This window comes from Physcomitrium patens, chromosome 8 (genome assembly GCF_059467195.1).
Source record: "Physcomitrium patens ecotype Gransden chromosome 8, ASM5946719v1, whole genome shotgun sequence".
NCBI lineage: Eukaryota > Viridiplantae > Streptophyta > Bryopsida > Funariales > Funariaceae > Physcomitrium > Physcomitrium patens.
This window is the reverse complement of record NC_143417.1, coordinates 13833727-13846798: the sequence shown is the minus strand read 5'-3', so window position 1 is coordinate 13846798 and position 13072 is coordinate 13833727. Positions and strand designations below refer to the sequence as shown.

General features: G+C 34.7%; 2 protein-coding genes and 2 long non-coding RNA genes across 11 annotated transcripts; 1 reads left to right on the top strand and 3 right to left on the bottom strand.

Annotated features, from left to right (window-relative positions):
- Positions 1-227: 227 nt before the first annotated feature.
- Positions 228-2905, bottom strand: LOC112285797 (bifunctional nuclease 2). 2 transcript variants are annotated; one of them, XM_024526961.3, is made up of 3 exons: positions 2798-2905; positions 2267-2359; positions 228-1760 (listed from the first exon to the last, which is right to left on the bottom strand). In XM_024526961.3, exon 3 carries the CDS (start codon positions 1681-1683, stop codon positions 679-681), a length of 1005 nt encoding a protein of 334 aa, XP_024382729.1. In that variant the 5' UTR covers positions 1684-1760; positions 2267-2359; positions 2798-2905; the 3' UTR covers positions 228-678. The 2 variants fall into 2 exon arrangements, with proteins under 2 accessions (XP_024382729.1, XP_024382728.1); XM_024526960.3 differs by lacking the exon at positions 2267-2359.
- Positions 2906-4714: 1809 nt separating this feature from the next.
- Positions 4715-7992, bottom strand: LOC141045712 (uncharacterized). 7 transcript variants are annotated; one of them, XM_073535933.2, is made up of 5 exons: positions 7470-7992; positions 7067-7169; positions 6051-6141; positions 5617-5716; positions 4715-5424 (listed from the first exon to the last, which is right to left on the bottom strand). In XM_073535933.2, the coding sequence occupies exons 1-5, from the start codon at positions 7504-7506 to the stop codon at positions 5339-5341; spliced, it is 417 nt and encodes a 138-aa protein (XP_073392034.1). In that variant the 5' UTR covers positions 7507-7992; the 3' UTR covers positions 4715-5338. The 7 variants fall into 7 exon arrangements, 2 of the variants coding, with proteins under 2 accessions (XP_073392034.1, XP_090108785.1); XM_090252659.1 differs by having other exon boundaries at positions 4729-5424; positions 7552-7992; XR_012218078.2 differs by having other exon boundaries at positions 4752-5424; positions 6051-6145; positions 7552-7992.
- A 91-nt stretch (positions 7993-8083) lies between these two features.
- LOC149988483 (uncharacterized) lies at positions 8084-8644 on the bottom strand. Its single transcript, XR_016504571.1, has 2 exons — positions 8513-8644; positions 8084-8310 (listed from the first exon to the last, which is right to left on the bottom strand). It is a non-coding gene; the product is annotated as an uncharacterized LOC149988483 (long non-coding RNA).
- An 864-nt stretch (positions 8645-9508) lies between these two features.
- On the top strand, positions 9509-12402 carry LOC149988482 (uncharacterized). The gene is made up of 2 exons (XR_016504570.1): positions 9509-11274; positions 11599-12402. It is a non-coding gene; the product is annotated as an uncharacterized LOC149988482 (long non-coding RNA).
- The last annotated feature ends 670 nt before the right edge of the window (positions 12403-13072 follow it).

Genomic DNA, 13072 nt, shown 5'->3' with positions numbered 1-13072 from the left:
AGTCGTAATTAGCAGCCACCGTCGTTATCAATCAAGTTGAAGCTCACATGACGAGATTTGATGGAAAACATGTGCAACATTCAAGTGTATCAAGTCTTGAAATTGATATGCAAGGGCAAGGTTCGTGAACTCCCTTAAAAAAGTCATAAACCGTTACCTCAAAGGAACCATGCATTTCTCCATCGGATTTAGGGGAAAGTGAAGAGAGAGAGAATGCAAGCAATCCGTAAGAGAAATCGATGATCGCTGTGATGAGGCGATTTCATATTCATAATAAGAGGCATAAAAAAGCAATGCCATTGATTTCGACAGATTGGAGCTCGACAAGCGAAGCTCTGCAACTACATCACTACCCCGCCCATTTACTGTATCTACATAAAATAATATCGAAAGCAAGGAGCTATGGAGTTTTTACAAAAATCCATGCCTCGACTTATTAAACGACTCCACCCAAATATTTACCTGACTGCGCAGTCTATACCTTTCTACTTAACACCCAACCAGACAACTCGAGAAATTTGAACACTATGTACAGAACTACATACAAAACTATGAACTACAGCTTTGATTCCTCAAAGCCAATCATCATCTCTATCTCACGTAAGCTCCAGCATTGGTGCACAGAAGTCATTTAATCAACGAAAAAATGCCTTGCATGTCAAATCCCTTTGGAATCTTTCATAATTGCTTGAATTGACGGGATCGTTTCTTCTTATTCCGCAGCTGCCTGAGCTCATCTCTCAGCTTCGCAGCGTCACTATACCGCTCCTCCACAGCAGCCATCATCATGCTTCTCACTAGTACAAATTCTTCGGCTGCAGCGCATGGAGATGAATCAGGTCTATCAAGGTTGGTCATGGTGAGGGATCCGGAAGACCGCAAAGCACGAGATGGCAGCTTCACGGGCTCATCAACCACGAACACGCCATCTCCCTCCGCAAGCCACTTGTTCACCTGGATAGGCACTTTGCATCGCACAGCCAAATTGATAGCGTCCGAAGGGCGAAGGTCCAAGCTCACGACCTCTCCACACTCATCTCCCACTTTGCTCAGGTAAACGCGTGCATAGTAGGCTTCGTGCACTCGACGCGTAACTCGCACCATCTTGGGCTGGTACCCCATCACCTCAATCATGTTCTTCATCACGTGGTATACCGTAGGACGAATAGCAGGGACGTTCCGAATACCCTCAATAAGCATTGTGCAAGGGAGCTCCAGAACAATAATGGGAAGCAGGAGTTTGGATCCTTTGTTCAATTGAAGAACAATTGCAGGCTGAGGGCCGTACTCTGGAAGATGACCCGAATCCGGCGTGTTGTGCTCACATTTGAGGGTTCGCCCGTCTCGCATTTTAATGATGAAGCCCTCAGGCCCGCTCTTGACCTCCAAAGCTTCCAGCACAGTAGAGTCCACATAGTCCTCGTCATTTTCACTGAATGGCTGGTCGATCGGGAGGCCGTTGTCAAATGACCTGCTGGAGTAGCATTTCTGCGACGCCTTTCGCTCTTGGCAAATTCCGGATCCAAAAGGTGCGAGAGCAATAGAGTTCGGCTGGATGAGTTTGCTATTTTTAACATTAGGACCTCGTAGTGCCACGGAAGCAGTTGCGGATTTATGGTGTAGAGACACGGGGCAGTGAGTGAGGAGAACCGTGAGAGCTGCTGTTGACATTGCCGTCGCCATCGTAAAAACAGAGTCGTGCCACAAGAAGCGCACTGCACGATCTGCACAATCTAACAGCAGACAGTGACCTGTTCAACCTGCACACGCACCCATGAAGACAGATCAACATTTGGAGACAGTGTAGCAATTAGAAGGTTGTTTGGAACACACCGTCTCTTGCCTCGTTGTGGATGAGAACACGCCGTCTACATGCATTAATCGTAATTTGCAAACACGAAACTCTGAAGACTATGTACAACGACCCAGGCACTCGTTAAAATTAAAAACATCACAAACCCTCACACATGATACGAGACAGCACACACAGAAGACGCCGGAGATGATGTAAGTTGGAACAATACAGTACGAGGAACAATAAGTAAGACAACTCCGGTATGTGTGACTGCGTTAGACATGACAAGCATAGTTTAACTCAAGAGTAATGGAAGATTGGTTCATAGAAAAGCAAAATGCAAGGCTACAATCCAGTGTAATAAGTCCAAGAACGGCAGCAAACATCCAAATTTTGCACGAACATTCGCTACGGCATTAGGAAGCCGAGGTCGAAGCGTCCTAGTAACGAAACAGAACGGCGTCCCAGTACCTTCACGCACGAAATTCCTGACCACCCAGGCCCGCCTCTTCACAGCGTTCGTAAAACTCATAAACCTATGGTTCCAGAGAAAGGCAACATGCACTACTCCAAACATATAAACAAGTTTTCAGCTCGAAAAGCTTCATGCGTCAAGGGAGAATAGAACCGCAGAATAAAGTACAGAGGCCTAATAACACACCTTCGCGATACTTTACCAAGAAAACCCAACTAGAATGTCATTGAAATTTCAACAGAAAAATAAAATAAAACAGGGAGCTTCGGCAACACGCTCACGCCCAAACACCGGAAAAAACTTCAGACAGAGGAAAAAAAAAACACCCAAACACAGAGCATCTGATTCTCCACAGATCGGCCGCACTCGCTCCACAAAGCATCCATAACAAACACACAACCATCAACAACATCAACAACAACAACTACAACCACAGAATATGGTATCTTCCGCCGCATACACCCGAACATTCATCACGCACTCACAATTTGCTGCTTAGCAAGGAGCCAGGGATGGGATCTACACACCTCAATACAAAGAAAAATGGGTATATTTACAACAGAAGGATGGAGGTGGGAGGCGACGCTCCCCCGCAGCGAAGGAGGAAGCAGCAGCTAGAGCAAAGGCGAGCTGTGGCGATGGTGTTCAAGATGAGGAGAGGGCAGTGCTAAGTATATCCTCTCCCATCCTAAGGCCGGGCTTAGGTTAGGTTAGGGTAGGCTAGGCTGGGCTAGGTTAGGCTTGGCCATATTTGGCTTGGGGATGGGCAGTAGACCAGGGCGAAGTAAGACGGTAGTCTTCTTCCTCCTCCTCCTCTTCCTCCCCCTTTTCCCTTAGACCAGCTCCACTCTTTCCATGTAGGAGTGTGTGGAAAGTCACCTACTTTTCTTGGCTTCATCTCACGTAAGCAACGCTGCGGCTAATGATCACGCCCCACTGCCACTATGCTTATCCCAACAGCCGGGGGGGGAGGGGGCTGGGCTGGGCACAATGCAAATGGCCCCTTCCCCCTTCCCTTCCCTACCCTACCCTCTCTTTCCCTCCCTGAAGCATCCAAGGTTATATTACTACTACTACAACTGCTCTGCCACCCCGTCTTTCCCTTTACCAGTAACTTAGTGTCCAATTCCTGCACCCATCCTGCCTTCCCCTGCCCTTCCTTCCTCCCTCAATCTCTCTCTCTCTCTCTCTGTGTTTGTGCCCTGCTGCTGACTTTTGCCGGATTTTTCCTTCATTGGGACATGGGATTTCTAGCCAACACTTTTCCCACTTGGGCTACAGAGATTCTTGAGTAAGTGAGTGGGTAGATATTTTAGCTGTCTTCATAGTTTTGATGGGCTGGTAAATGTTGGATTCAATTTTATTTTATTTTATTTTATTTTTCTTGTTTTTATGATGATTTCTGATTTAAGTATCAGTGTGGTTCAAATCACCAAAATGATGATTGTGGGTACTACTTTGAGTTTTATAGAAGAGTGGTTTAGGGGAAGAGAAACAGTAGATTTTTGTTGTATGTGGGATGATGTTTGCCAAAAGAATTGTCTCTTTTTGGCATGATGCCTACAATTGTCCAAATCACCCCCCATCAATTATGAAATTTGAGACTTAAACTCTGTGCTACAGTTGAAAGGTGGTTCATTGTACATAATACCACTGCATATTTTCATATCCATTAAAATTCTTTATTTATTCATCAAAGAAAAAAATTAATATAATTTTTCTAACATGTATTGACTTGTAGAAAAGTGTATTATTAACTAAAATAAAAACTAAGTAACTTAATTAGTTTTTAACTCTCTCTTATTTTGCATGTGAATGTTCTTTCTACACATTACATGTAATTTTTTTTTGTAAGATCATTTGTAAGAATGTGTGTAATTATGACCATTATATTAATCATTATTTTTGTATTAAAAAAATCGTTCTTTTTTATTTTCTTATTCACTCCATCTTCTTTAGATTAAGTGATGCATCTTTAAGTTTATGGCTACTCAAATATATCACAATGTTTCTATATATGAAGTAATCAAATCAAAATATTGCTTACTTTCTTAAAACAAAATCCAAATTATTTTTCATTATCTTCAAATAATGTAGTATCTTCAGATTGAATGTAAATTCGCTTAAGTTCTTTTTAGAAACAAAATTAAACAAACAGAAAACTGCAATTCAACTTTAGTTTAAACATTTATAACAAAGTAGATTTAAAAATTTAAACAAAAAACATCTACAACGTTTATACTTGTTGTTTAAACTTAAACTAAATATTTATTGTTGTTGTATATTTTTTTACTTTATCCAAAAGTTATTTTATTTTTGCATCAGATGACATTTGAACATATGCAAATTATGTGACTTACATGAAAATTACATATGTGTAATAATTACAGTAGTACAAGCTTGACATCATATATATATATATATATATATATTTACACATAAACATTTTTTTTTATCTAAGTTTTACAATTTTTGTAGCATCAAAAATGTCACATATTACTTCCACTGATAATCCACGTAGGATATTCTTCCAAATGATGTTTTTTGTTTAAATTTTTAAATCTTGTATTGTGTTAAATATTTCAAATGCCTCTCACGTATTAAATTTTGCAACATATTAAAAAAATATACATGATCTTAATTGTGTGCTTTTTGAATCATTACAGAATTAAATTTAAACTCTTGTTACAAAGATAGAATCTGAAACAAAGTTTAAATAGAGCATATATGTAAATTTCTAAAGATGAGATTGAACTTTATTCAATAAAGAAATGTAAATAAAGCTCGTAAAATTACAAGAGTAAATGCTGATATTTTCTATTTGTGTTCTAATTCATTTTTCCATCAGATTTTCTCTGTTTTTCAAGGATAGCCATATTCCAAGAGAGTAAATCCAACACGTCCAAAGTGTGTTTCTTGCTATATAAAATTTGAACAGGAGTATTTAGATAAGAAACTAAACTAGTTTCTGGACAAGAAACCCATGACCGTGGGCTAGGGCCTGCGATTGAAGTCGCTACCATGACAGCGCACCGTGTGTTGCTACAAGTAGAATTCGTCGTGAAAAATTACATTTGTTTCATTCCAGAGACAATCTTGAGCTGGGCTCTCGCAGAAGGCTGTCCATTGATGTCTCTAAAATTAGTGGAGATCACTGAAATAGCAAGTAAACCTTCCCTTCAGACAGTTTAATGAGGAAATAGTTCATACGTTTTCAATACTACAGACAACCCAATCAGTGCTCCTCTCAGGTTTCAGAGGACGCATGTGAACAAAAACACATTTCAATCTTTCATTCAAGTGTGTCTCCGCACAATATAGACAGTCCACTAAAATGAACGATTACCATATATGTTGATGGCTGCTTCAAGTGAGCTCTGTTCAGCTCTCATTTGCAAAAGATTAATCAGTTTTGTGGGATGCAGTTTTGGAAGAGATGAAGCAATCTGTGTCATGAACAAGAAAGAAAGTCTCAGTTTTGTTGTAAGAACGCAATCGACATTTGCACAAAAGGAGACACTTGCAAACACATAACTCAGGGCTCCGTTCAAGATCATGGAATTAATCATGGAGCTGATAGAGTTTCTCTATGATCGGTATAACGCAACAGTCAACAATGCATTCTAAACAAAAAGTTTCGTACAAACATATGATATCCGATTGGAGTCAATTATGTGCCAATCATGTCAAGAATATAGTAGAATCACGAGTCTAAAATTTGTACTCGATGGCTAGTAACATAAAAGATCTGCAAAAATCGTTGAGGTTCACAAGAATTACCGTTGTAATAAAGGAATGTAATTCATGGTGCCTGTCAGCAATGGTGCTCCCAACAGGTCCTTGAACACCTCCAGCAGTGAAGGCGGTTCCACTATCTATTAATTTCGATCCAATCAACACGATCAATGTCTAAAACCGACTGAGGATACAAAACTAGTTCAATTCCACAAGATCATTGCTCCAGTTTGTGCAACTACGAAATTATCAATTCTGATCACTGCTGGAAGAAACGAGAATAAGTTCGTCAGAAGACGAGATGGAGCCTTAGGAATGTTCCAACCTTGATACTGATGGGAGAAGATATGACCTTTATAGAAAATTGCAAAACATACAAAAAAAACCAACCCACCAAAAGGTGAAGTTCACGAGGAGCTCAAGGTTCAACTCTTTAGCAGAGCTGAAAATCAAGCATCTTATACTTGTAAGTTTCACTTGAGAAATAAACACGGCTGTTGGGGTAGCCATGTTACTGAAATTCAACGCAAAAAGCTACATATTCTGTGTATGCGTGCGTGCGTGTATGTCTGTTCTTATAAACACACACACACACACACACACACATGCATTTACCCAACATCTGTTCACTTTTTTGCAAAATAACCACTGAAAGCACCTGAGCTTTACACAGTCTCAACCATTGTCAGGTCCCTACTGAAATGCGGTTCTCAATCCTTCATAATCATCAATTCGAGACAGCTGCAACCAATTAAAACAGAACTAAGGCTAGTGCGAATCACGTCAAACTTGTCCTGTTTATTCCTACAGGTCACTGGTGCGGCATGTATGGTTGGGTAAGGCAAACTCCTGTTGTAAAGAGCTCTGCTTTGACCAAACACAAAGGGAATTGGCTGCAAATGTTCATTAAACCAAAAATAAAACACTAAGTACGTATTGCTAGCAATCCACATGCGCTCAAAGAAAACATTTAACAGTCCTTTGTGAGCATGAACATTTGTCTTAACCAACGCAAACAATCAACAATAACCATATCAGTGAGCAACGTGTATTTCACTTACATTGCTTGCACTGTCAACAAGTTCGCTCTATATCTTCTCGATAGTATACTTCCTCTGTGTAAGATCATGTTGAAGTGCTTGTAGCTCCAAGGAATAAGACAAACTGACGACACATAACTATGTTAGTTTCTAAGTCTGTGGATTTTATAAGAAGAACAACTACCGACCATCACTAACAAGTAATCGAAAATATGCTCAAGAGTCGTCGGGTGTTTATGTCGTTAAGAAGGGTAAGAAAATTTCCATCAAGAGCAATGCTTTACGAAACCGCAGTAAGTCCCGAGCGCGAATCACACTAAAGTGTTGAAAAGTCAATTAAATGCGGTAGAGTTAGTGAGTTCTCTTGGGTGAGCTCATGATCAATATTTGAAAAAATAAATTATTGACAAACATACACTAAAACCTCGAGTACAAAATATGCACATCAAAATCCCTTCCATGCATTATCTCGATCATTGCACTGAGAGTTTGAAGAGAATTATTACTAGGTTGCATTGAAGTACTAGGACAGATCTGCACTCTACCGAGAGTCGTAGCTAAACAGGAAAACACAGAACTAAATCCTGCTACAGATAACAAACCTACCAAACCAAAACACACCTCAGAAAGCGAGTGAAGGAGTCAGAAAAAATAGTTAACTAAAACTGACTGTGGTTTCAGAATGAAGCGGCACGTTCATTTGAAAGGGTGCAACTGCCTCAATGGCATAAAACCTCATATATCAAACACATCTTTAATATACACAATATATACTTTTATTTACTTGAATAGAACTTAAGTCACATTTACAAATCCTATATACCTAAGTTCCAATATGGAATTAGAGCTTGCTTTTTGAGAATTGTTTTTATGGAAATTCCAAAAAAAATAAATATGCTTATTAAAAATAGAAAAGAGGTTGTATTGAAGACGTTCTTCACAAAAATTTGGGCACTAATAGTCCTTTTTTCTTGCAAAACATGGCTGCAAGTAGTCTTACAATCAAGAATTGGCCAAAATTTGATAGCACTTGGTATATAGTTTGGAGACAAAAGATACAAATGAAATTTAAAATTAAAGACATATGGAAAATTATGTATGGCAAAGGCAAAGAATCAACAACACTTCAAGAAACAAATGCTATAATAGAGTCAATTCCAACAAATCAAGCAATAATACTTACATAGAAAAAGATCAAATTGCTCTTGCGACCATTTGGAATTGTGGAAACAAAACCATCTTTTTCTATATTGGAGCATGCAAATCTGCAAATGAAGTATAGTTAGCTATTGAAAATATATATTCAATAAGTAATATAATCACTTAAGCACACTTATTAGAAAAGTTTATAACATAAAAAATACAAGCAAGTAAATCCATCACTCAACATTTGAATAATTTCAAAACACTTTTCCAACAATGTCACTCCACTAGAGTGATAATTCTAATACAAATGGAAATACTCACCTTAATAAGATCTATGCCATCTCGATATACTACTAACATATAAATATTGTGGAAAACTAGAATTTCCACACTTCCAATATTTATTTCAATTCTTTTCCAAGAAGAAACATTCATGAAAGGCTCATCTTCAAAAATTCAAACTTTCTTTGTAGGATATAGAGTAAAAAGCAAGTTGCAATTCTATCCTATAACAAAAATAATAAAAAAAACTTCAAATTTATAAAAGTTAAGATTAAACCAACAACTTCATTCATCATTACACAAAAATAGGCATTTGAGCTTTGAACGTTTAAAAAAAAAAAAAAAAAAAAAAAAATTGCTGTAAATATTGATGTAATACAACATCCATCCAAAAAATCAAAATCAAATAAAAGAGCAAAAGATGTTAAAATTCCTTTCTTTCTTTTATGCAAATCTCTATTATACTTAAACTTATTGCTTGAAAAGAACTTCCAAAATTGGTGAAAATAAAAGCAATCATTGATTTATTGATATAAGAAGTATTGACCATTTATTACATATAAGGCATCATTTTATTGACTTTGAATTATTTTCTCATCATGACAATAAAGTGCAACTTGGAAATAATACAACATTATCAATTTGCGATAAAAGCACAATTGAAATACGATTAATAAATAGACATGTCTTCCAACTTAAAAACACCTTCTATGTACCAGATCTTTTCAAAAACTTATTTTTTACAAGAAAAATGATGAGTATAGAAGAAGATTATTCATTAAAAATCAAAAGTATTGCTTATTTAATCCTGATGATACAATATTGATTCATTATTTTTTTTATAAATAATCTCTATTTATTTGAGACTATTGTTTCCAATATTTCTTTAAGTTTAATTAATCTCATGTATATAAGCAATATTAAATCTTCAAGCCTCTATTTGGTAGTCGCTGTTTTCTCTCAAATTCCTAAAAGTCTATATGTTCTTTAATTCATCCTTGCTATCAACCAATCTGCTAGCAATTCCAAGAAATTTGTTGCGTGCTAACAAGTATTTCTTCTACCATCTCTCTCTACTAGTAACTCCAAATATTGGACTATCATAAGTCTCTATTTACATCTTCATATTCATGCTATTGCTTCATATCATATTATTGAAAAGTTGATCTCTATAGGTTGTGATATCTCTAATTCACATGACCAATCCTAATTGTCTCTTTTTTGTACCTTCCTTTGTGCTCTTGATATAATTAGAATAAGATGAGTAATCTTATTCTTCAATGATTAACATCACCAGTTCTTTTCTTAGATGTGAGTTCTTAATAATTGCCACTTTATATATTTTAATTTTAATCTTAGTTTATCTTTTTGTTGCTAAATAATATGCATACCAATTGCTTCCACAACTTTCAATTTATGTACATACAACATCTCTTAGTATTGTATTTTTTTTTTTTTTTTTTTTTTTTTTTTAAAAAGAAAAGAAAAAATAAGCATCCTTGTATCATCACCACTTTTGGCATAAAAACACACCTTATTTAAAATAGCTATTTCAATATAACTTTGCTATTAGAGTATCATTCAAAAATGTCCCGAATCAAATCTATTCTACTTGCCTACATGAAAAAAAACTATTACTAAATTCTCTAAAGTTTCTACTTTTTATGCCTTATAACTTCTTGAGCTTATACATTCAGATTTATGTGGCCAAATAGCCACTCCAATCTTCTCAAGCTTCAAATACTATGTGACTTTTATTGATGATTACTCTTGTTATATAATTTTCTATCTTCTTTCATAAAAAATAAGTGCTTTGAATTCTTCAAAATCTTTTATGTATTATTTAAGACACAAACTTAATTTAAAATACATATTCTTTAGTTTGATCAAAGAATAGAGTATCTTTCTTTTGAATTTGACAACTACCTATCTATCCATGGTATATAATATTATTTAATTAAACCTTATATTTCAAAGAATAATGATATTGATGAAATCAAAAATCAAATATTATTAAATGCTAAATATCATATACTTTATAATGCCAACCTAATAAATTATTATTAAAATGAAGCTATTATATGTACAACATATCTTTAAAATTATACTCTAATAAAAATAGTTCTATGTGCTATAAGTCTTTTTAGGAAATGATATCAATACAAAACTAATCTTACTCATCTTTGTGTCTTTAGAAGCATATGTTTTGTAAGAATTCCTAATCTTCTTCAAGTTAAGCTTACAACAAAAACTTGTGAATGTATTTTATTTAGGTATAGTTCTCTCAAGAAGGCTTTTAAAATACAAAACAAACTTATAAGTGCTTTACTCATTTCTCATGATATTGCCTTCCTAAACAATATTTTTCCTTCTCACTAAGAAGCTCAGCCTTCAATTCTTTTAAGTGACCCTAGTTTACATCACTTTTTCATATATTTTTATTATAATGGCTTCTTTGATACTAGTACATTTGCTTGTTAAGAATACAAATAACTAAATGAAACTTTTTTCAAAGAAGTATGATAAAATAAAAGTAATATTATATTTATATCAAAAAGAAATTAGAATGGCTATTGGCAAAAGATTAAAAAATTAAAGAATTTTGAATCTAAATTAGAGCAAGGAGAAAATTGATAAGAGTGAAAAAAGCTTCACTTTTGTTTCTATACAAACTATCCACCTAAGAATTATATGGCAATGTTTTATAAGACTTCTAATATGTGTTGAATTAATAAACCATATGTCTTAACTTACAAATTAAGTTTTCTATATGTGCGCTACATAGTTAATTTATTCCACAGGTTATCTACATGTATAATATGTGGTTAATTTGTTGATTAATTTTTTAATTTAAAATTTAATTATAAATATGTAAATAGTCATAATTATATCTATGAAGCTTCTCTGGAAGATATTATGAAATTAATTAATTTTTATTTATTTTTATTTACTTCTATTTAATCATAAGTAATTACTAAAGTAAGTATGTATATCTATGATATTACCTCCCATTTCAAAGACGAGTTCCACAAAGAGCAGTCATCATATATTAAGAAAATCTAAAATGTGATGAATTATATTTGCTACATACTTTGATCTTTATTTTCTGTGAAGATGGTTGACAGGTCCTCTTAGCTATCAATAATATTCAATACTAGGACAAGGAGACCACCTTGTTATTTAATTGTTGTTGAGGCCTTTATAACTTTATTGAATTAAAATATTTGAAACATTGTTAGGAGTGGTTCCTATCTCTAATAAAATCACCAAATATTGAGAGTTTCTTCTAAGATTGTGATACCAAATACGTTGTCATGATGTAATATAACTATATAGTGAAATTATAATCAAAATTAAAATTTTAATTAATATCTAATTATCTTAATTCAATTATAATTTGAGGTGTCTAAACATGGCTTTTATAAAAGCCTCTTAGGTTATTTTCTTATCCTAATAATTAATAAGTTGAAAGTTAGTTAGTAATTTTACCTTTTAAGTTATAGAGATTCTTCTACTACCTTAAAAAGACCATACATTGATAAAATCAAGTTAAAAGAAGTAAATAATTAATATAGTTGGTACTAGAATTAAGTTGAAAATATGGATGGGCCAAAAAATCCTTAGAATAGGTTGGATTGATATCCAGAGATTGGGCGTTTGTGACATAGGGTAAAAATCAGACCTTTGACCACAAAAACAACGGCTTAGGAAAAAATAGGAATTCATTCAAAGATCAAAGGATAGAATTTGAAAGCTAGCTTAAAGTTCTTTCCAGAAGCATAAGGATTATTTTTGGAGGATTTTTGAGGACTTAGCAATTGTTATTCAAAGTCAAGGTTTATATTAGTCATTTGGATTTTATATAATGTAACTAGGGCTAGCAATTTTGGCTAGTTCGTGTAATTACAGTAACATCTATAGTTGAAAATTTGATATTGTTTGGATTATTGAGTGTACTAAGTGTATACAATTTTTTTTGATAATCTAATGGCATGGTTTAGAGATATTTGATTTTTAGTACAAGAAGATTTTAGAAGTTGGCAATTTGAAGTTGGATAGGATTTCTATGATATTTAGAGATCTATTAGTTGGATCAAGGTATCAAGGACAAGAACTCGATGAAAAAGCATTCAGACAAGTAAGCCTTCACTCAAAGAAAGGTAACAAAATATAAACAAACAAGTATGTATATTGAAAGAGAAAATGGAATGGCTATTGCCAAAAGACAAGAAAACTAGAGACCCTTGAAACTAGACTGGAAGCAAGAAAGGAGTTGACAAGAGTAAAGAAGGCTTCACTCTTGTCTCTATATATACTATCTAACTAGGGGCTACGTGGTGACATTCTATAGGACCTCCAATAAGTGTTGACTTTGTAGGACACATGTCTTGACTTACAAGGTAAGTTTTTCTATGTGTGGGCCACATAGTTAGCTTGGTCTTCAAGTTAACAACATGTGTGGCACATGGCCAACTTGTTGAGTACGTTTCTAATCCAAAAAATCAATTAAAAACACCTATAAAGTCAAAGCAACATCTATGAAGCTTCTAGGAAGCTTTCATATGAAATACTATAGAATTAACTTACTTTTATCTATTT